The following is a 20813-nucleotide window of genomic DNA, read 5'->3' on the forward strand; positions in this document are numbered from 1 at the left end:
AACCCTTTCCCGTCCCGTTTTAAGATACCCGGTCCCCTTGGAAAGGGGTTCACCCTTCCCCTTTTAGGGTTCGGTTTTACGGTTCCGTTTCGATAACAAGGAAAGGGTTTAGGGTTGGATAGGCGGACCCGCGTTAGCGGTCCGCCAATCCAACCCTAAACCCTTTCCTGTCCCGTTTTTGTATACCCGGTCCCCTCGGAAAGGGTTCACCCTTCCCCTTTTAGGGCTCAGTTTACGATTCCCGTTTCGATAACAAGGGAAAGGGTTTAGGGTTGGATTAGGCGGACCCGCGTTAGTTTTCCGCCTAATCCAACCCTAAACCCTTTACCGTCCCGTTTTAGGATACCCGACCCCTCGGAAAGGGGTTCACCCTTCCCCTTTTAGGGTTCAGTTACGTTTCCCGTTTCGATAACAAGGGAAAGGGTTAAGGGTTGTATTAGGCGGACCCGCGTTAGCGGTTCGCCTAATCCAACCCTAAACCCTTTCCCGTCCCGTTTTAGGGTACCCGCCTCCCGTTTAAACCCTTTTACGTACTAGGTACGTTTCGAAATAGTCTTGGGTTCGTTTTACATATATTGTGGGTATGTTTCGTCTAAATAACCCATTCCCGATAACAAGGGAAAGGGTTTAGGGTTGGATTAGGCGGACCCGCATTAGCGGTCCATCTAATCCAACCCTAAACCCTTTCCCGTCCCGTTTTAGGATACCCGGTCCCCTCGGAAAGGGGTTCACTCTTCCCCTTTTAGGGTTCAGTTTACGTTTCCCGTTTCGATAACAAGGGAAAGGGTTTAGGGTTGGATTAGGCGGACCCGCGTTAGCTATCCGCCTAATCCAACCGTAAACCCTTTCCCGTCCCGTTTTTGGATACCCGGTCCCCTCGGAAAGGGGTTCATCCTTCCCCTTTTAGGATTCAGTTTACGGTTCCCGTTTCGATAACAAGGGAAAGGGTTTAGGGTTGGATTAGGCGGACCCGCGTTAGCTATCCGCCTAATCCAACCGTAAACCCTTTCCCGTCCCGTTTTTGGTTACCCGGTCCCCTCGGAAAGGGTTCACCCTTCCTCTTTTAGGGCTCAGTTTACGGTTCCCGTTTCGATAACAAGGGAAAGGGTTTAGGGTTGGATTAGGCGGACCAGCGTTAGCTGTCCGCCTAATCCAACCCTAAACCCTTTCCCGTCCCGTTTTAGGATACCCGGCCCCTCGGAAAGGGGTTCAACCTTCCTCTTTTAGGGTTTAGTTACGGTTCCCGTTTCGATAACAAGGGAAAGGGTTTAGGGTTGTATTAGGCGGACCCGCGTTAGCGGTCCGCCTAATCCAACCCTAAACCCTTTCCCGTCCCGTTTTAGGATACCCGCCCCCCGTTTAATCCCTTTTACGTACTAGGTACGTTTCGAAATAGTCTTAGGTTCGTTTTACATATATTGTGGGTACGTTTCGTCTAAATAACCCATTCCCGATAACAAGGGCAAGGGTTTAGGGTTGGATTAGGCGGACCCGCGTTAGCGGTCCGTCTAATCTAACCCTAAACCCTTTCCCGTCTCGTTTTAGGATACCAGGTCCCCTCGGAAAGGGGTTCAACCTTCCCCTTTTAGGGTTCAGTTACGGTTCCCGTTTCGATAACAAGGGAAAGGGTTTAGGGTTGGATTAGGCGGACCCGCATTAGCGGTCCGCCTAATCAAACCCTAAACCCTTTGCCGTCCCGTTTTAGGGTACCCGCCTCCCGTTTAAACCCTTTTACGTACTAGGTATGTTTCGAAATAGTCTTGGGATCATTTTACATATATTGTGGGTACGTTTCGTCTAAATAACCCATTCCCGATAACAAGGGAAAGGGTTTAGGGTTGGATTAGGCGGACCCGCGTTAGCGGTCCGCCTAATCCAACCATAAACCCTTTCCCGTCCCGTTTTAGGATACCCGGTCCCCTCGGAAAGGGGTTCACCCTTTCCCAATTAGGGTTCAGTTTACGGTTCCCGTTTCGATAACAAGGGAAAGGGTTTATGGTTGGATTAGGCGGACCCGCGTTAGCGGTCCGCCTAATCCAACCCTAAACCCTTTCCCATCCCGTTTTAGGATACCTGCCCCCCGTTTAATCCCTTTTACGTACTAGGTACGTTTCGAAATAGTCTTAGGTTCGTTTTACATATATTGTGGGTACGTTTCGTCTAAATACCCATTCGCGATAACAAGGGAAAGGGTTTAGGGTTGGATTAGGCGGACCCGCGTTAGCGGTCCGCCTAATCCAACCCTAAACCCTTTCCCGTCCCGTTTTAGGATACCCGGTCCCCTTGGAAAGGGGTTCACCCTTCCCCTTTTAGGGTTCGATTCACGTTCCGTTTCGATAACAAAGGAAAGGGTTTAGGGTTGGATTAGGCGGACCCGCGTTAGCGGTCCGCCTAATCAAACCCTAAACCCTTTCCCGTCCCGTTTTAGGGTACCCGCCTCCCGTTTAAACCCTTTTACGTACTAGGTACGTTTCGAAATAGTTTTGGGTTCGTTTTACATATATTGTGGGTATGTTTCGTCTAAATAACCCATTCCCGATAACAAGGGAAAGGGTTTAGGGTTGGATTAGGCGGACCCGCGTTAGCGGTCCGCCTAATCCAACCCTAAACCCTTTCCCGTCCCGTTTTAGGATACCCGGTCCCCTCGGAAAGGGGTTCACCCTTTCCCTATTAGGGTTCAGTTTACGGTTCCCGTTTCGATAACAAGGGAAAGGGTTTAGGGTTGGATTAGGCGGACACGCGTTACCGGTCCGCCTAATCCAACCCTAAACCCTTTCCCGTCCCGTTTTAGGATACCCGCCCCCCGTTTAATCCCTTTTACGTACTAGGTACGTTTCGAAATAGTCTTAGGTTCGTTTTACATATATTGTGGGTACGTTTCGTCTAAATAACCCATTCCCGATAACAAGGGAAAGGGTTTAGGGTTGGATTAGGCGGACCAGCATTAGCGGTCCGCCTAATCCAACCCTAAACCCTTTGCCGTCCCGTTTTAGGATACCCGGTCCCCTCGGAAAGGGGTTCACTCTTCCCCTTTTAGGGTTCAGTTTACGTTTCCCGTTTCGATAACAAGGGAAATGGTTTAGGGTTGGATTAGGCGGACCCGCGTTAGCGGTCCGCCTAATCCAACCCTAAACCCTTTCCCGTCCCGTTTTACGATACCCGGTCCCCTCGGAAAGGGGTTCACCCTTCCCCTTTTAGGGTTCAGTTTACGGTTCCCGTTTCGATAACAAGGGTAACGCGGGTCCGCCTAATCCAACCCTAAACCCTTTCCCGTCCCGTTTTAGGATACCCGCCCCCCGTTTAATCCCTTTTACGTACGAGGTACGTTTCGAAATAGTCTTAGGTTCGTTTTACATATATTGTGGGTACGTTTCGTCTAAATAACCCATTCCCGATAACAAGGGAAAGGGTTTAGGGTTGGATTAGGCGGACCCGCGTTAGCGGTCCGCCTAATCCAACCCTAAACCCTTTCCCGTCCCGTTTTAGGATACCCGGTCCCCTCGGAAAGGGGTTCACCCTTTCCCTATTAGGGTTCAGTTTACGGTTCCCGTTTCGATAACAAGGGAAAGGGTTTAGGGTTGGATTAGGCGGACCCGCGTTAGCGGTCCGCCTAATCCAACCCTAAACCCTTTCCCGTCCCGTTTTAGGATACCCGCCCCCCGTTTAATCCCTTTTACGTACTTGGTACGTTTCGAAATAGTCTTAGGTTCGTTTTACATATATTGTGGGTACGTTTCGTCTAAATAACCCATTCCCGATAACAAGGGAAAGGGTTTAGGGTTTGATTAGGCGGACCCGCGGTAGCGGTCCGCCTAATCCAACCCTAAACCCTTTCCCCGTCCCGTTTTAGGATACCCGGTCCCCTCGGAAAGGGGTTCACTCTTCCCCTTTTAGGGTTCAGTTTACGTTTCCCGTTTCGATAACAAGGGAAAGGGTTTAGGGTTGGATTAGGCGGACCCGCGTTAGCGGTCCGCCTAATCCAACCCTAAACCCTTTCCCGTCCTGTTTTAGGATACCCGGTCCCCTCGGAAAGGGGTTCACCCTTCCCCTTTTAGGGTTCAGTTTACGGTTCCCGTTTCGATAACAAGGGAAAGGGTTTAGGGTTGGATGACCCGCGTTAGCGGTCCGCCTAATCCAACCCTAAACCCTTTCCCGTCCCGTTTTAGGATACCCGGTCCCCTCGGAAAGGGGTTCACCCTTCCCCTATTAGGGTTCAGTTTACGGTTCCCGTTTCGATAACAAGGGAAAGGGTTTAGGGTCGGATTAGGCGGACCCGCGTTAGCGGTCCGCCTAATCCAACCCTAAACCCTTTCCCGTCCCGTTTTAGGATACCCGCCCCCCGTTTAATCCCTTTTACGTACTAGGTACGTTTCGAAATAGTCTTAGGTTCGTTTTATATATATTGTGGGTACGTTTCGTCTAAATTACCCATTCCCGATAACAAGGGAAAGGGTTTAGGGTTGGATTAGGCGGACCCGCGTTAGCGGGCTGCCTAATCCAACCCTAAACCCTTTCCCGTCCCGTTTTAGGATACCCAGTCCCCTCGGAAAGGGGTTCACCCTTCCCCTTTTAGGGCTGAGTTTACGGTTCCCGTTTCGATTACAAGGGAAAGGGTTTAGGGTTGGATTAGGCGGACCCGCGTTAGCGGTCCGCCTAATCCAACCCTAAACCCTTTCTCGTCCCGTTTTAGGATACCCGCTCCCCGTTTAATCCCTTTTACGTACTAGGTACGTTTCGAAATAGTCTTAGGTTTGTTTTACATATATTGTGGGTACGTTTTGTCTAAATAACCCATTCCCGATAACAAGGGAAAGGGTTTAAGGTTGGATTAGGCGGACCCGCGTTCCAACCCTAAACCCTTTCCCGTCCCGTTTTAGGATACCCGGTCCCCTCGGAAAGGGGTTCACCCTTCCCCTTTTAGGGCTGAGTTTACGGTTCCCGTTTCGATTACAAGGGAAAGGGTTTAGGGTTGGATTAGGCGGACCCGCGTTAGCGGTCCGCCTAATCCAACCCTAAACCCTTTCCCGTCCCGTTTTAGGGTACCCGCCCCCCGTTTAAACCCTTTTACGTACTAGGTACGTTTCGAAATAGTCTTAGGTTCGTTTTACATATATTGTGGGTACGTTTCGTCTAAATAACCCATTTCCTTTTAGGGCTGAGTTTACGGTTCCGTTTCGATAACAAGGGAAAGGGTTTAGGGTTGGATTAGGCGTCCCGCGTTAGGGTTGGATTAGGCGGACCCGCGTTAGCGGGACGCCTAATCCAACCCTAAACCCTTTCCCGTCCCGTTTTAGGATACTCGCCCCCCGTTTAATCCCTTTTACGTACTAGGTACGTTTCGAAATATTCTTAGGTTCGTTTTACATATATTGTGGGTACGTTTTTTCTAAATAACCCATTCCCGATAACAAGGGAAAGGGTTTAGGGTTGGATTAGGCGGACCCGCGTTAGCAGTCCACGTTGTAGGAGTGTGAAAATATCATTACCTAAAAATGAAATGAACGAAGCAAAGATTTAAATACTATACTAACTATGATTATCAGAATTATACGATGTTTGGTACGCTGTTCACTGTTACGGTCTTTCGATTTCACCAATAATTCAGTCCGGACAAAACCCTATAATAGGACGCTTAAACAATCGAAAACAATGTCGAGGAAAACGGCAGTTCTAAATTAATACCCAAATGACATCCCGTCACAAAAACTGGGCATCAACTAATACGACTTAAAAAGAAGAAAATAAATTACCTAAGCAGATACTTCCAAAAAGACTTCCAAACGGCAGTTTGTCGTCCAGGTGAATACATCAATTTCAACTTCCAAAACACACTTCTAACATAAGCAGATACTTCTAAATTAAAGCCAAAAAGAGCCAATATCTCCAAAACCCTTTTACATACTAGTTACGTTTCGAAATAGTCTTGGGTTCGTTTTACATATATTGTGGGTACGTTTCGTCTAAATAACCCAGGTACGTTAAGTAACGACTTTAAATTAACAACTCAAAAGCTGGAATCTTAGGCAATGGAACAATTTATCCACCGAAAATGAGAATAATGATTCAAATTGAAACGTAACTAATAGACGTGACAACACACGCCAACAGCTAACATTTACAAAATACAATATCCATTCAAATTAAAGCTTCCTCCTACATTTGGACAGTAACAAAATATAATATCAAGGTCCCTAAACAAGACAAACTAACTCAGAAGCTGGCATCGTAGGCAATGGAACAATTTATCCACCGAAAATGAGAATACTAATTCAAATTCAAACATAACTAATAGAGGTCAAAACATACGCCAACAGCTAACATCAACAAAATACAATATCCATTGTAGTCGTCGGCTGTTACACCCTTCTGGCTACAATTGCTGCGCATCCCAATCCACAACTGTTTCATTGACAATACCTACATCATCAAATCATGTAAAATATCATTAATACTTTGTATATATGCCCTCTTCCACTAATATGTAAATTTAAAAAAAAACAAGCAAATAAAGTACCTGATTATGATTATGAGATTACTTGTTAGGAAGTTGGCTCGGGCAATTTCTACTATCATGGCGTGCCATTTCTCCACAAGCACGGCATTTTCTAAGAGGCTTAGCGTGCTCCTCCATTGGCTTTTCTTTTTCAGAAGTCATCCTTCTACCAGATCCCTTATTTTTTGCTTGATTTGGAGGAAGAATATGAGCTTTAGTAGGGATTTTAGACCCAAGAAGCGTCTCGATTTGAGTTTTCTTGCTTTTTGACTTCCCACCACTACTTGAAATCAACAACTTCTCATTGAAACTCTGAAGCAATTCGAGTAACTCTTTCTCCTTCTCCTCATCATCCTCCACAAGTGACACTGCAGTGAACACCCCTGACAATAATTCACTGATAGTGTTTTGTCTTGTGTCAATTAACGCACAATCAGCTTCTAAGGACGTCCCTACAACATTAAAGATAGGACGAAATGTTGCATAATTGCTCCACCTCGGCAATAGATATTCAGAAGGTATTTCATCAAACCCCTTATTATGCAACACCCATACACAATGTCTACAAAGTATCCCAAATCTCTGAAACCTCTTGCATGAACACACTAAAGTTTTCCCATCAACATCGACTTCATAGACTTTCTTGCTCTCACGATCCATAACAAATAAACGCTCTACGTCCCTTTCTTTCGTGCTTTTGTTGGCCTCATTACAAGAGTAGCATGCACCTTTCAACTCTTCTTGAAAATCATAAAACACAGGTGGTGTGTAAAATTCAAAGACATTTCTTTTCTATAGAAAGGGAGTTGATAATATAGGAGAGGAGTTTTTAGAATCGCATTAATTTAGAATGCTTCCCGTTGAGCATCCATTGCCGATGAAAGCACATCCAAAATCGAACAAGTGATAGGTTGGGGTTGGTGAAGTTGCCGAAGAAACTATTCTCTGATTCAGACCTTGAAGTTGTCCTTAGAAGCCCACCCATATAAGTGTCCCGAAAATATGCAGGAATCCATAATTTGCGGTCCTCAAACATAGATTTCAGCCACTCATTTCTAGACAAATCATGTTTTTCCATAATTGAACACCAGCTCGACTCAAATTCAGTTGGCTCAATATATTCATTCCAAACAATAGAACTTATTTCTTTTAGAAAGTCTGTGTCTTTGTAAATGGTTGAGCCAACTTTGTCAGGCAATTTTTTCATGATATGCCACATACAGAATCTGTGTGTTGTGTTGCCTGAAAACACATTTTTAACCCCCGCTTTAATACCCAGACATTGGTCAGTAATCAGAGTAGTAGGATAACACCCACCCATTGCCTTCATAAAATTGTCAAAAAGCCAGGTAAAAGACTCTTCATTCTCCCGCATTATCAAACCAGCCGCAAAAGTGACACATTTTTTATGGTTGTCAACCCTCGTAAAAGGACAAAACACCATACGGTATTCATTAAAATCGAATGTGGTGTCAAAAGACACAGAATCACAAAGAGTGCATAGTTCTTAATTGCAATTGGATCAGCCCAGAAAACCTTAGTGAGTCTTTTGTTGTCATCAACATCAAAATCAAAGTAAAATGAGGGACACCTAGCTCTTTTTTGCATGAAGCCCTCTATCAGCATTTCCGCATCATATTCTTTGATGTATTTCTTTACATCCCTTGAAAAATTCTTAAAATCTTCTAAGGAAGCCCCTACGTTTTTATATCCCCTAACGTACTCTTTAAACATTCGAAATGTCTTCACAGGCCCCTGGTTAACACGTGAGTTATCCATTATCATTTTCTTATGCACAAGGTTGAGCTTCCTAAATGACTTTAAGTGAATCATTGTGGCTGGAGTTACCATTGCATGTGAGTGCACCTCGATAAATTCATACACCTCATACTCACCAGCAGGAAGTCTCTTAAACTTAATCTTGGCAGGACACCCAACTCTTGTTATTGCCCTCCTCCTTTTTTGCCCACCATGCTACCTATTACCTTCTTTGTTACACACACAACTCTTATGTGTAGTAACTCCTTGAATGATTTTACTTGAATCCAATCTCGGACTAAAGCCACAAGCTTTGGCATATGCTTTGTAGAAATCCAACCCTTGCTCCAAATTCTCAAATTTCATTCCAACAAATGGTTTAAGCTCTTCTGAACAATGAGGCACTCCGTGAATCTCACTAGTAGCAACAACTTCCGGGCTATCTGGAAGACTCAAATTAACAACAATTACTTATAAACTGCCGTCTTGCTTCACACTAACAAAATGCAATAAATAAAACTAAATGATTTGCCTGGCACATCATTCACTAATGGCACATCATTCACTAATAATTGGTCTGGACAATTAGTAAGCAATAATATATCTTCTTCCTCGATTTGTTGAAATATCCATGTCATTAGTATCACCAACTATAGCTGCAGAAACAACGAATGGCCAAATGAGCACTTATTCGCTAATAATTTTGAAAAATGATGATTGTCCTAGCTCGAACTAATGTAATTCAACAGCTAAAATTGTCACAAGGGAAAGGGTATTAGGAAAAGTAACGAGGGAAAGTGTACGAAATAACAAAATTGCCAACATTGTCATACAAACAGTAAACACCTAACTTTAACAATCAATCAAATAATCAATTGTTCAATTAACACAAAAAAAAATTAAAAATGTTCAATTATCCCTCCCCCCCCCCCCCCCCGTTTAAACCCTTTTACGTACTAGGTACGTTTCGAAATAGTCTTAGGTTCATTTTACATATATTGTGGGTACGTTTCGTCTAAATAACCCATAACCCATTCCCGCTCAAAATAGCTCAAAATATTTCATACACCGCCCAATACAAAGCACAAAGTTAAACAAGACCAAAGTAAACAAACAAGGCCCAACAAGCATTAATCCAGAGAATGTAAATTGTTGCAAAGAAAATGGGAAGATAACGACCAACGACCACGAATCAGGGGTATTCAATCATACCGAATCAAATCGGATACCAAACGAAATCGAATGGATACTAATGAAATGGAAAACAGAGGGATACACATGCCATTTAAGAACTCGAATTCAAAATCCCAAAAAAAAAATTGCAAGAACTCAAAGAACAAGAGAAATCAAATTACTACGATTAATATTGATTAGAAAACAATATTCCAGAAATTTTTACATCAATTTCAACTTCCAAAACACACTTCTAACATAAGCAGATACTTCTAAACTAAAGCCAAAAAGAGCCAATATATCCAAAACCCTTTTACATACTACTTACTTCTCGAAATAGTCTTGGGTTCGTTTTACATATATTGTGGGTACGTTTCGTCTAAATTACCCAGTGCGTTAAGTAACGACTGTAAATTAACAACTCAAAAGCTGGCATCTTAGGCAATGGAACAATTTGTCCACCGAAAATGAGAATAATGGAACCAGTTGAAGAACAATTAATTGAACAAGTAACGACTGTAAATTAAATGATACAGTAGTCCCCCAAGATAGTCTAAAATAGAGTGGAAAACCTAGTTATAAAACATATATGAGTCGTTGAAAGTGATACATTGATCATGAACAACGCAACTCAATCTCTAAAGTCATAATACACAAAAGAGCAGACCAGTTTCCTTTATGGAATTTAACTATCGGCTCCATCCTAGATTTAATTGTAACTGCTAATAGTCAATCCAAAAACATTGCATTTCACTGAAGGAATTAACGAAAAAGTTGCCAGTTTGCGTGGCATGAAAATGTAAAGATAGAGGAAGACAAGGACTAATAATGGTTATAATAATTACTAAGAAAGCTAAAAAAAAGTTGTCGCTTTGTTACAAAGCGGTATCGCCCATAAAAAGTACAAAGATTATCTATGCATATACCTCAGTTAAAAAGACACAAAAGGACGGATAGTCAGATTCTATGAATTAGCATATGAAGGAATATCCAAGTCAGGAGGCAATAAATTGATCGAATAATATGAAATGTTCGCAATGTACAAAGATGAGAGTATTCATAGTATATGTGCCCAAGACACTTAGGGAGAAAATTCGATACAGACAGGCAAACAGTGTCATACAAAAAGAGCAAAAAGAGTGAAAGAATTCGTAACTTTATGAACCAAATAGTGTCATACAAACAGGCAAACACCTAACTTTAACAATCAATCAAATAACAAACTTATCATGAACCCAGTTCTTACACACAACCAAACAAAAAAAGAAGATCTCTTTTTCAGATTTTATGAACCAAATTTGCAAACATCTCTTTTTAATATAAAATGCAGAATCAATGCAAAAAGAGTGAAAGAATTCGTACCATCTACCATTTGGGAATAATCTTCATCATTTACGGTTTCAGTTATTGAGGCATGTTCTTGAGTACAAACATCTGCAATTAAAATCACAATCGTATCTTAGTAAGTGCATCTAAAAATCTGCAATTAAAATGTTAATCGCACAACAAAATGAAGAATTTGTACCTGAAGTTGAAGAACAATTGGTTGAGACTGTTACCATCTTTAAAGAATTTAACCCAATTGAAACCCTAAAAAAACGATTTGAATTTTTCGGTTATTACAAACCCTAATTTATCAAACAATTTGAAATTTCTTCATAAAATTAACCTCATAAACTACTCTACAATCCATATATGTGCATTGATCTAAAATACCAAATCAATTAAATGTAAAATTTTCGATTAAATTATTTTATGAAAAAATAATAGTAATTGAAGCTAACCTTGTTTGATGAATTAATGATGAGCTGAATGTTGTAAATCTAGAAGCTTGTTTCGTAGAGGATAGTGATGGTAGAAACTAGTTTACCAAGAAGAGAATCGCGAGAGGTTGAAGAAGAGAACCATGGAAGCTGTTTCTTGTTTTGTGGAAGAAGATAGAAGCGCGTAAGAAGAAGATAACAGTGTATAATGGGTTGGTTCGTACGGTTCGTACCGTAAGTTAGTTCGCACGGGATCCCGCCCCTATATATATATATATATATATATATATATATATATATATATATATATATATATATAGAGAGAGAGAGAGAGAGAGAGAGAGAGAGGATCATCTAAGTCCTACCTTTTAGATTGAGTCCATAAGCCCTAATTTAGAGCTTTGGATGACAAAGATGAAGGGCCAAGATTAGATCAAAATAAGAAAATAAAGGGTTAGGATTAAATTAAAATGTGTGGCTGAGAGTGTCCACAAATTTGGTTGAGTCCCTATGTCCTATTCTTAGCCACTCATTTTTTGAGTGTAAATTTACTACTTTATGAGTGTAACTTTAGTCATTTATTGTAATTTTAGTGTTCATGAGTGTAATTTTTACCTTTTAAGGTCATTGTGTATATGAAAATTTAAATTAATAAATTTGAATTTATATTATTTAAGAAAAGTATATGTAACTTTGTTGTTTTACGAGTGTAACTTTAGTCGTTTTAAGTTTAATTTTAGTCATTTAAGGTGTAACTTTAGTCGTATGGCTGTTTCTATGTATAAATTTTAATTTTTATACTTTGACGAGTATAACTTTACCCCTTTTAAGTATAACTTTTGTCGTTGGAGACGTAACTTTAGTCGTATGCTGGTTTCTATGTAAAAAATTTATATTTATATACTTTTACGAGTGTAACTTTACCCCTTTCAAGTGTAACTTTAGTCGTTAGAGTCGTAACTTTAGTCATATGGTGGATTGTATGTAAAAATTTGAATTAATATAGTTTACTATTGTAACTTTAGTCCTTTCAAGTGTAACTTTAGTCCATATCAGTGTAACGTTAGTTCTTTAAGGGTGTAACTTTAGTCCATGTTACGAGTGTAACTTTAGTCCATGTCGGTGTAATTTTAGTCTTTCAAAGGTGTAACTTTAGTCCCCAAAACATGAAACCACCAATGCCACAACCACTATTACCACCAATATTACAACCACCATTGCCACCACCACCGATATACACCACCTCCACCACCTTTTCCTACTCCTTTGTCACATACAATAACAACTCAACAACAAAAACAACTAAAACTCTTCACCAAAAAAAAAAACAACAACACACCATCACTGCCCCCATCGCCTAACCCCCGACGTCAACAAGCCTCCCCACCACTCGACAGCTTCAATAACCCGCCACCGCACCCAACATCTCATATCTAGAAAAAAAAGAGAAGGGGAGAGAGGCAGCGGACCTTGGTGGGTAGGCGGGAGAAGAGGAAGAGGGGGAGGGAGGCGGCAGTGCGGTGGAAGAAGGAGAAGAGGCGGTGGTGGTGCATAATGGTGGCGGCTCAGATCTGAAAAAAAAAAGAGAAAAGAAAAAGGGAGGCGGCAGCGTGAGGAGGGGAAGAGGCGATGGTGGCGCGTGGTGGGTATGGCAGGCGGGTTAGATCTAGAAAAAAAAAAGAGAAGTGAGAAGGGGAGGGAGGCGGTAGCTAGCTAGTAGGCATCGCGGGAGAAGGAGGATAGGCGGCGTTGGGTTGGCGGCTGCGAGGTGGTGGTGGCAGTGGTGGTGGTGGCAGGGGGAGGAGAGGAGATGGTACGGTGGTTGTTGGGGATATTTAGGGTTTGTTTAGAGAGAGGAGAGAAGGAAGAGCGAGAAGTGGGAGTTGGTGTTGTGAGAGGCAGTGGGTGAAATGAGAGAAATGAGGGTTTAAAGTTACACCCTTGAAGGACTAAAATTACACCGACATGGATTAAAGTTACACTCGTAACATGGACTAAAGTTACACCCTTAAAGAACTAAAGATACTCTGATATGGACTAAAGTTACACTTGAAAGGACTAAAGTTACAATAGTAAACTATATTAATTCAAATTTTTACATACAATCCACCATATAACTAAAGTTACGACTCTAACGACTAAAGTTACACTTGAAAGGGGTAAAGTTACACTCGTAAAAGTATATAAATATAAATTTTTACATAGAAACCAACATATGACTAAAGTTACGACTCCCACGACTAAAGTTACACTTAAAAGGGGTAAAGTTATACTCGTCAAAGTATAAAAATTAAAATTTATACATAGAAACAGCCATACGACTAAAGTTACACCTCAAATGACTAAAATAACACTTAAACGACTAAAGTTACACTCATAAAACAACAAAGTTACATATACTTTTCTTAAATAACATAAATTCAAATTTATTAATTCAAATTTTCATATACACAATCACCTTAAAAGGTAAAAATTACACTCATAAACACTAAAATTACAATAAATGACTAAAGTTACAGTCATATAGTAGTAAAGTTACACTCAGAAAATGAGTGGCTAAGAATAGGACTTAGTGACTCAACCAAATTTGTGGACTCATCTAAACCTATCTCCCTCTCTCTCTCTCTCTCTCTCTCTCTCTCTCTCTCTCTCTCTCTCTCTCTCTCTCTCTCTCTCTCTGTATATATATATATATATATATATATATATATATATATATATATATATATATATATATATATATATATATATATATCCGGTTGAAGCGATGTGGATGCGCCATGTGTCAACCCATCATTAAATACAAGTATTAATTATAGCTGAACATTAATTATAAACATAATAAATGCTATGCTACATAAATCTCAGCAAGTATTAATTAGAGCTCAATAAATGTATTATAAAATTACATATAACAATTACGGTGATAAAAATTTATATAAAAATTTTTTTGATAAAAATTCTAAAATGTAAATAAATATGTTCATTCAGAAAAATGCTTTCTTATGAGTATAATTTTCATTACATTTACTGAAATATTTTGATATATAGAGATGATTAAAGTGAGTGTCTCACAATCTTTTACATTTACATAAAAAAAACACTTTGAGAAAGTTATAAAACTTCGACCATTAAATCCATTAAGAAAAATATATTTGGAAGAGTTATTGTATTTTTTAAAAATAGAACTTAAATAAAACTACTAAGAGATATGTTTTTATAGTGTGGGAATGAAAAAAATTATAATGCGAGAAATTGAATACATATGATCGAGATTTTGGTAGGTTTATATAGTGTGATAACGAGTATGTGTACGAGTATGTATGTACACAACGATCGCGATTGCATTTAAATAATCAAAACAAAAATAATAATTATTAAGTAATATAGTATTATAAACGACATGAAAAAGTAGAAAATACTTTACAATTTTCTTTAATATCTTCAATTAAATATGTATACGTCAAGTATAAAATATTGATTATGACTAACTAAATATTACTTTTAGTTAATTATTTTATATGTTATCTTTTAAATACTTTGAAGTTAAACCTCAAAAAATAATATTTGAGAAAATTCAACCTATTTTATTTATAGGTAAACTCTTAAACATCATTCTATATAGTTGTTTAAAAAAACAAACAGTGTAAATTTCTTACAGATATGTTTGACACATAGCACATGCAAGACACAATCAAAACATGTGAATAAATTGAGTTTGGACCCTATATATTTGATACATAAATATCACATACACTTTATGCATAAAAAATAAAAAATTATATAAAATTCTATTTACATAATTTTGAACAATTTTAATTGATTTTGAACATAGCATATCATGAAATGATATATTTTGAGAACTTAGTGTTGATTGTTACATTATTCGAATAAATTTTATTTTAATTAATATGATATTTGACCAGTCACAGATTTATTTATAAAACATTGATCATGCATAATTAATTATCACTTATTTAGTTTTAATTAAAATTGTATGTATTTTATTTTAAAACATTGAAGTTAAACTTAAAAAAATAATTTGAGAAAAAAATAATTTTTTTTATTTATAAGTAAAAATCATAAAGCTTATATATGAATTATATTATTTTTCATCAATTATAATAATAATAAAATTATAAAACAGGTCGCGTGAAGCGCGGGATACTACGTAGTAATTTGTAAAATTGTATTATTCTTGTTCTTAAGCAATTTTTTTAAGAGTAAATTGAATCACTATTTTAAAAACATATTGTAAGATAGTCTTGTTCAAGAGTTTGTGCTCATATATCTTCACAAATGGTAAAATCCATATGATGCACCGACGCGTGTTACGGGTTTTTATGGGTGGTCGGCTGTGGGGGGATATACATTTATCTTGGGAGCTCCTTCGGGTTCTTAGTAGGCAGTCTCTGTTGCCTTGGATTTGTATTGGTGATTTCAATGAAGTTCTTTATTCCACGGAGATAAAAGGAGGGAGCCGGGCTCAGTGGCAAATGAATAACTTTCAAGCTGCGGTAGATGATTGCGGGTTAAGGGATATTTCGTGGGAAGGATATCAGTTTACTTATGATAATGGTCAAGTTAGGGATGCTAATAGACAATGTATGTTGGATCGAGCCATGGGTACGAGTGCTTGGTTGGATATGTTCCCATATGCGAAGTTACTTCATTTGGATCGGGAGTGGTCTGATCATGCTCCGATAAAATTGGTTTTCGATAAACGGGATGCAAGTGCAATCCGAAAGCGCAGGTTTAGGTTTGAGCAGATATGGGTGGGTGAGGAGGGCTGTAAGGACGCGGTTGTGCTAGGAGTTGAGAAGGGAAGTGGGGAGCTAGTGAGGACTATTTCAGCTTGTCCGAAATTACGAGTATTAAGTCAGAACATCAAAATAAAGGTTCATTAGTTGCAATGTTTCATAAAAAATAACTAAATTTCTCAAATACTCTTTGTTTGTCACATTAGGACTAACTAAAATGTTTTGACCATTGAACTGACCTAAAATGATCCATAGTCGAAAATGACCCAACTCAAAATGACCGATCCAAAGTGACCCAAATCCCAAAATGACCCCGATAACCTAACATCGGAAAGACCCCAACCCAAAAATAATAACCCGACCTAATCTGAAATGGTGACCTACTCGAAATGAACCAATCCAATATAACCCGAATAACTCATTTGCCACCTCTAGCTAGCGTAATATGTCACCTTGATATCCTAAGCTATTTGCTCTTCGACTACCTAACACTCAAATGGTGAGTTGTAACACCTTGTAAATTATACGGATTTTACAATATATTACTTTCATCCAATAAAAAAACTTTTTTTTTTCTTTTCTTGTCAATCTACCTGATTTGGTAGAGAGCTAATACGCTTGCAAACTACATTTGTTTATTCCAACTCCAATTAAAAGCTACTCCTTCGTTTATACTACTATTACAACAAAATTGAGGTTATGTGTGATTTAGTTTAGGGAGTATTAAGTACAAGAATTGAAAGTAAGTCCCCTTGTGACGGGTATATCCATCACAAGCTTGTGACAGGTTAAATATCACTTATATAGGTGGATAAAATGAAAATCAGAATGTCTAGTGAGTCACAAATGATTTATTTTTATCTACCTATATAGGCTTTCGTTGACATGTCACAAATTTGTGACGGATATTATCAATTGCAAATGAGAATTTGTGAAATTGACGAGCATTCCTCATTTATGGTTTATTCTACTTATTTTACAGAGTAAAACAACATGAATCCTACCTCGAGTAAATTTGAGGTGCCGGGTCGTCCCAAGAAAAGTGGAGACCCAATGCGAAAAACAATTGAGGCCTCAAATTTACAAAATCAAAGAACGAATTTCAGAACTATAGTCGGCGTCACGACTCATGAGTCATGACTGTCCGATCGATTGATCTCTGACTCCTTGTCCTACCTCCAATGGCTGCAAATACATTATTATTAAATTCATTAAAATTATAATTAAATTCATTAAAATTCATTAAGTATATAAGATTGAGAAGAAATAGTACCTGTTTCGATTTCCATGAAACCCAAGTGTAAATATGAGATTTTTGTAGACGATTTAAACTCATAAGTGATAAAGTTTTGATTCTAATCTCTCTAATTGTAAACTTGGAATGATTTGTGATGAATTGTAATCATATTTAATTATATTTGTGAAGGAGAAGATTGAGGATTGAAATTTGGAATGTGCTGCAGTATGCGTGCCTTATGTCTTCTTTACTTCATTACTTTCCTTTTATTTATTTATTTTCAATTACTCAATTTATGGGTAATGTCAAGTTTGGGTCCCAAAAATTTGAGGTCCAGCGCAAATACACATAGAGCGCCCCCTGTTAGACGGGCATGTTAAGGTGACACGAGGAAAGGGTCGTGCTAAAGATCGTCGACACTTTTCCTAATTATCGTCGACATTTAATGTAAATTTCCATGTTTGCACTCCATAACACAACTCAATTTCCGTCTCACTAAAATCTCTCTAAAAAAAACAGCGGGTTTTGCAATTAACACAACTCAATTTCTGTCTCACTAAAATCTCTCCAAAAAAAAATACGGTTTCTCAAAAAAAAAAGCGGGTTTTGCAATTAACAACATGAACGAGAACACGATTTTAACAACGATTTCAACAATGAAGCTAGTAACGAGGTGAGTGTACGATTTAATTTTGTTTCAAGTTTATGTTTTATTAGTGATCGATTCCCGAATTAGGATAGATGCCTTGATTTGAGATGGAATTAGGATAGATTTGTTGACGGAATTAGTGAAAAATGGATTCGAAAAAAAAAAATTGCACGTAATGGGCTGGACGAAGAAATTTTCCGTCCAAACCCAGACCCAGACGAAAAATTCCTTCGTCCAGTATGGGCCTTGGACAAAAAAATTTCTTCGTCCAAAGCTCATACTAGACGAACGAATTTTTCGTCCAAATTCAGGCCCAGATGAAAAATTTCTTCGTCCAAGGCCCATTTCGTATTTTTGTTTTTGTTTTTTATTTTTTACTTATTTTTCCGTCATGTTTTGTTTTCGTAAAAATTAATTAATTATTATTAATAAACCCCGTAAGTGGTCCAATTCGTTGTATTATTTTTTTATTTTATTTTTTTAATTCTTTCCGACTCTTTTTGTTTTCGTATAAAATAATTAAAATAATTAATTATTATTAACTAGTTTATCAAAATGCGTGCTCAGGTGTATAACGATAATATCGGTGGCGACGGTATTGATTACTCTAATCATTTTATGACCTCCAAAATTTTCTCGGCAAGTATGGAAGGGTTTACTTGGGCATTTGAGACCGGACTTAAACTCGGGTTTGGTATAAAAAGAGCAAGCAACAACAGAGTTGGTCGTCACACGAGTCTGGAACAGGATTATTTTGTTTGTTGGATGGGTGAAAGATGTCCCGTAAATAATGATGCCGATACTTTAATAAGGGCTAACACGGTTACCGCATGGTGCAATTGAAAATTTCAAATGAAAGTTGTTGAAATACAAGAGAATAAGTGGAAGCTTGTCATGCTATTCGGGTTTCATAATCATGGTTTAACGTTGTATTGTGACGGCGATAGATACTTTGCAAAGTTTGATGAAGAATAGTTGGCTTATATCGACGCCCAAGTTAGAGCTCACGTAAGACTGGCTATTATTAGTGCGGGTTTGCACCATCGGAATCCTAAAAAGTCAAGACCTAATCGGCGACAAATCTACAATCATTCTCAGAAAGTAAGGGCCATGAAAGAGATGGGAGAAACCCGGCACAAAAGATGTTAGCACTTGCGGTTCAGCATAAGTACGTTCATTACTGCGTCACTGATCGGGAGACCGAGGAGCTAACCCACGTGTTCATGGCTCATCCAGAAGCCATTAAGATGTTTCAATCATACTATTATGTGGTCTTAATCGATTCCACGTACAAGACAAACTTATACGGTCTTCCGCTTGTTGAGATGGTTGGAGTCACACCCATTGGGAAGACCTTTGTGATCGCGTATGCTCTTATGATGCATGAGTCCGAGGATGGATATCGTTGGGTCTTACAGCAACTGAAGGCCCTTCTCAATGATGCTGTTCAACCTAATGTTATTGTTACTGATTGCGAGCAAGGATTGTTGAACGCGATTCCCACCGTTTTTCCGGATTCGTCTCACTTGTTATGTCTTTGGCATATATATTATAACGTGGAGACGAGAGCACTTCATATCACGGGTCATGATAGTTGGGCTAAGTTCACTTGTAACTTGTTTAAAGCGGTTGTCGAGGCGGAGACCCGAGATGAGTTTGATGTGGGGTGGGCCAATTTGGCAAGGCAATGGCCGGGAGTGGCGGCTTATATTGAGGGTCAATGGATCCCGCACGTGGAGAAATGGGTCAAGTACAGAACGAACAAGATAACTCATTTTGAGAACACTTCTACATCCCGGGTTGAGTCGGCTCATGCAAATTTGAAGAAATGGTTGAATAGCGTGAAACTGGCCATTGATAGCATCTGGATCCGTTTTCATTCTTCGTTGGAAACGCAACATGTTGAGATCCGACACTTGTTGGAGTTATCTAGATTGAGACGGTTGACGTGAATTCATCGATTATTCCCCAGACTTTCTTATAAAATCTCACAGAATGCCATCATTGAATTGCGTGGAGAATTCGAAAGAGGCGCCAAGATGACGGAAGATGCCTTGATGATCGATTGTGGTTATGTAAAGACTAATACACTTGGTTTGTTATGTGCTTGTTCACTTCATGGCATATCTAGAAACGGATCTCAGGTCCCTCTTGATGTCTTACATGCATTTTGGAGGAAGTTGGAGTACGATGGTTCGGAGGCAATGCCGTCTTGTGATGATGATCGACGCGAGGAGTTATTTGATGAAATTCGGTATGCAGATCCGAGTATGAGATCATCCATGTTCGATGCCCTTTACTCTCAGATATATCCGGATGAGGAGGATGTATACGAGCCTCGGGTGAACGAGAACCCTAGAGGACGTTCGAAGAGGGCAACTCGTAGAGAACCGTCCGCCGTTGAGCATGCACGAGTTCGGTTTAGCTTAGACAGAGGAAGAGGTAGAGGCATATCAGATACGCCCCAAAGAAACTCGTCTTCACAACAACCTACCACCCCCGAGTCCACTCCGACGGTTCTTTTACTCCGTCTAGTACCCCTCGTTCCACTCCGACGATTCCTGTTACTCCGTCTACTACCCCCCGTTCCACTCTAACGGATCATTTTACTCCGTCTACTACCCCCCGTAACACCAAACGGGTCCTGGTACACCGTCTACAACCGCTACCACGAGTACGGGGAGTTTCAGTACATCGCATTGCGCACATCTAGACGTAAACTATACTATTGGTCATTGGAGGTACTTTCCTTATCTTGAGTTTTTGCCTTCCTAGTTTACACTGTTTCTAGAAGTGTGGTATAATCCATCCGGAGACGGTCATTGTGGTTATCGAGTTCTCTCACATGCTGTTCGAGGTGACCAATCCCATTTCACGATGGCTAGAACAAATTTACTCAGGGAAATCCGTAGTTCCATTTACCGTGATCATATCTATGGCCCAGAGAAATTTGATGCGGAGTTAGCTAGAATTACATTTA

At 39.5% G+C, this 20813-nt stretch overlaps 3 protein-coding genes and 1 long non-coding RNA gene across 4 annotated transcripts; 2 read left to right on the plus strand and 2 right to left on the minus strand.

Moving 5' to 3' along the window:
• Positions 1-6532: 6532 nt before the first annotated feature.
• On the minus strand, positions 6533-8326 carry LOC141628056 (protein FAR-RED IMPAIRED RESPONSE 1-like). Its single transcript, XM_074441243.1, has 3 exons — positions 7940-8326; positions 7395-7817; positions 6533-7285 (listed from the first exon to the last, which is right to left on the minus strand). Exons 1-3 carry the CDS (start codon positions 8324-8326, stop codon positions 6533-6535), a joined length of 1563 nt encoding a protein of 520 aa, XP_074297344.1.
• A 2485-nt stretch (positions 8327-10811) lies between these two features.
• Positions 10812-11373, minus strand: LOC141627302 (uncharacterized). Its single transcript, XR_012536867.1, has 3 exons — positions 11209-11373; positions 10950-11014; positions 10812-10858 (listed from the first exon to the last, which is right to left on the minus strand). It is a non-coding gene; the product is annotated as an uncharacterized LOC141627302 (long non-coding RNA).
• Positions 11374-15530: 4157 nt separating this feature from the next.
• Positions 15531-16094, plus strand: LOC141628057 (uncharacterized). Its single transcript, XM_074441245.1, has one exon. The coding sequence runs from the start codon at positions 15531-15533 to the stop codon at positions 16092-16094; it is 564 nt and encodes a 187-aa protein (XP_074297346.1).
• A 2881-nt stretch (positions 16095-18975) lies between these two features.
• On the plus strand, positions 18976-19785 carry LOC141628058 (protein FAR1-RELATED SEQUENCE 5-like). Its single transcript, XM_074441246.1, has one exon. It carries the CDS (start codon positions 18976-18978, stop codon positions 19783-19785), a length of 810 nt encoding a protein of 269 aa, XP_074297347.1.
• Positions 19786-20813: the final 1028 nt, after the last annotated feature.

This window comes from Silene latifolia, chromosome Y (genome assembly GCF_048544455.1).
Source record: "Silene latifolia isolate original U9 population chromosome Y, ASM4854445v1, whole genome shotgun sequence".
NCBI classification, from domain to species: Eukaryota; Viridiplantae; Streptophyta; class Magnoliopsida; order Caryophyllales; family Caryophyllaceae; genus Silene; species Silene latifolia.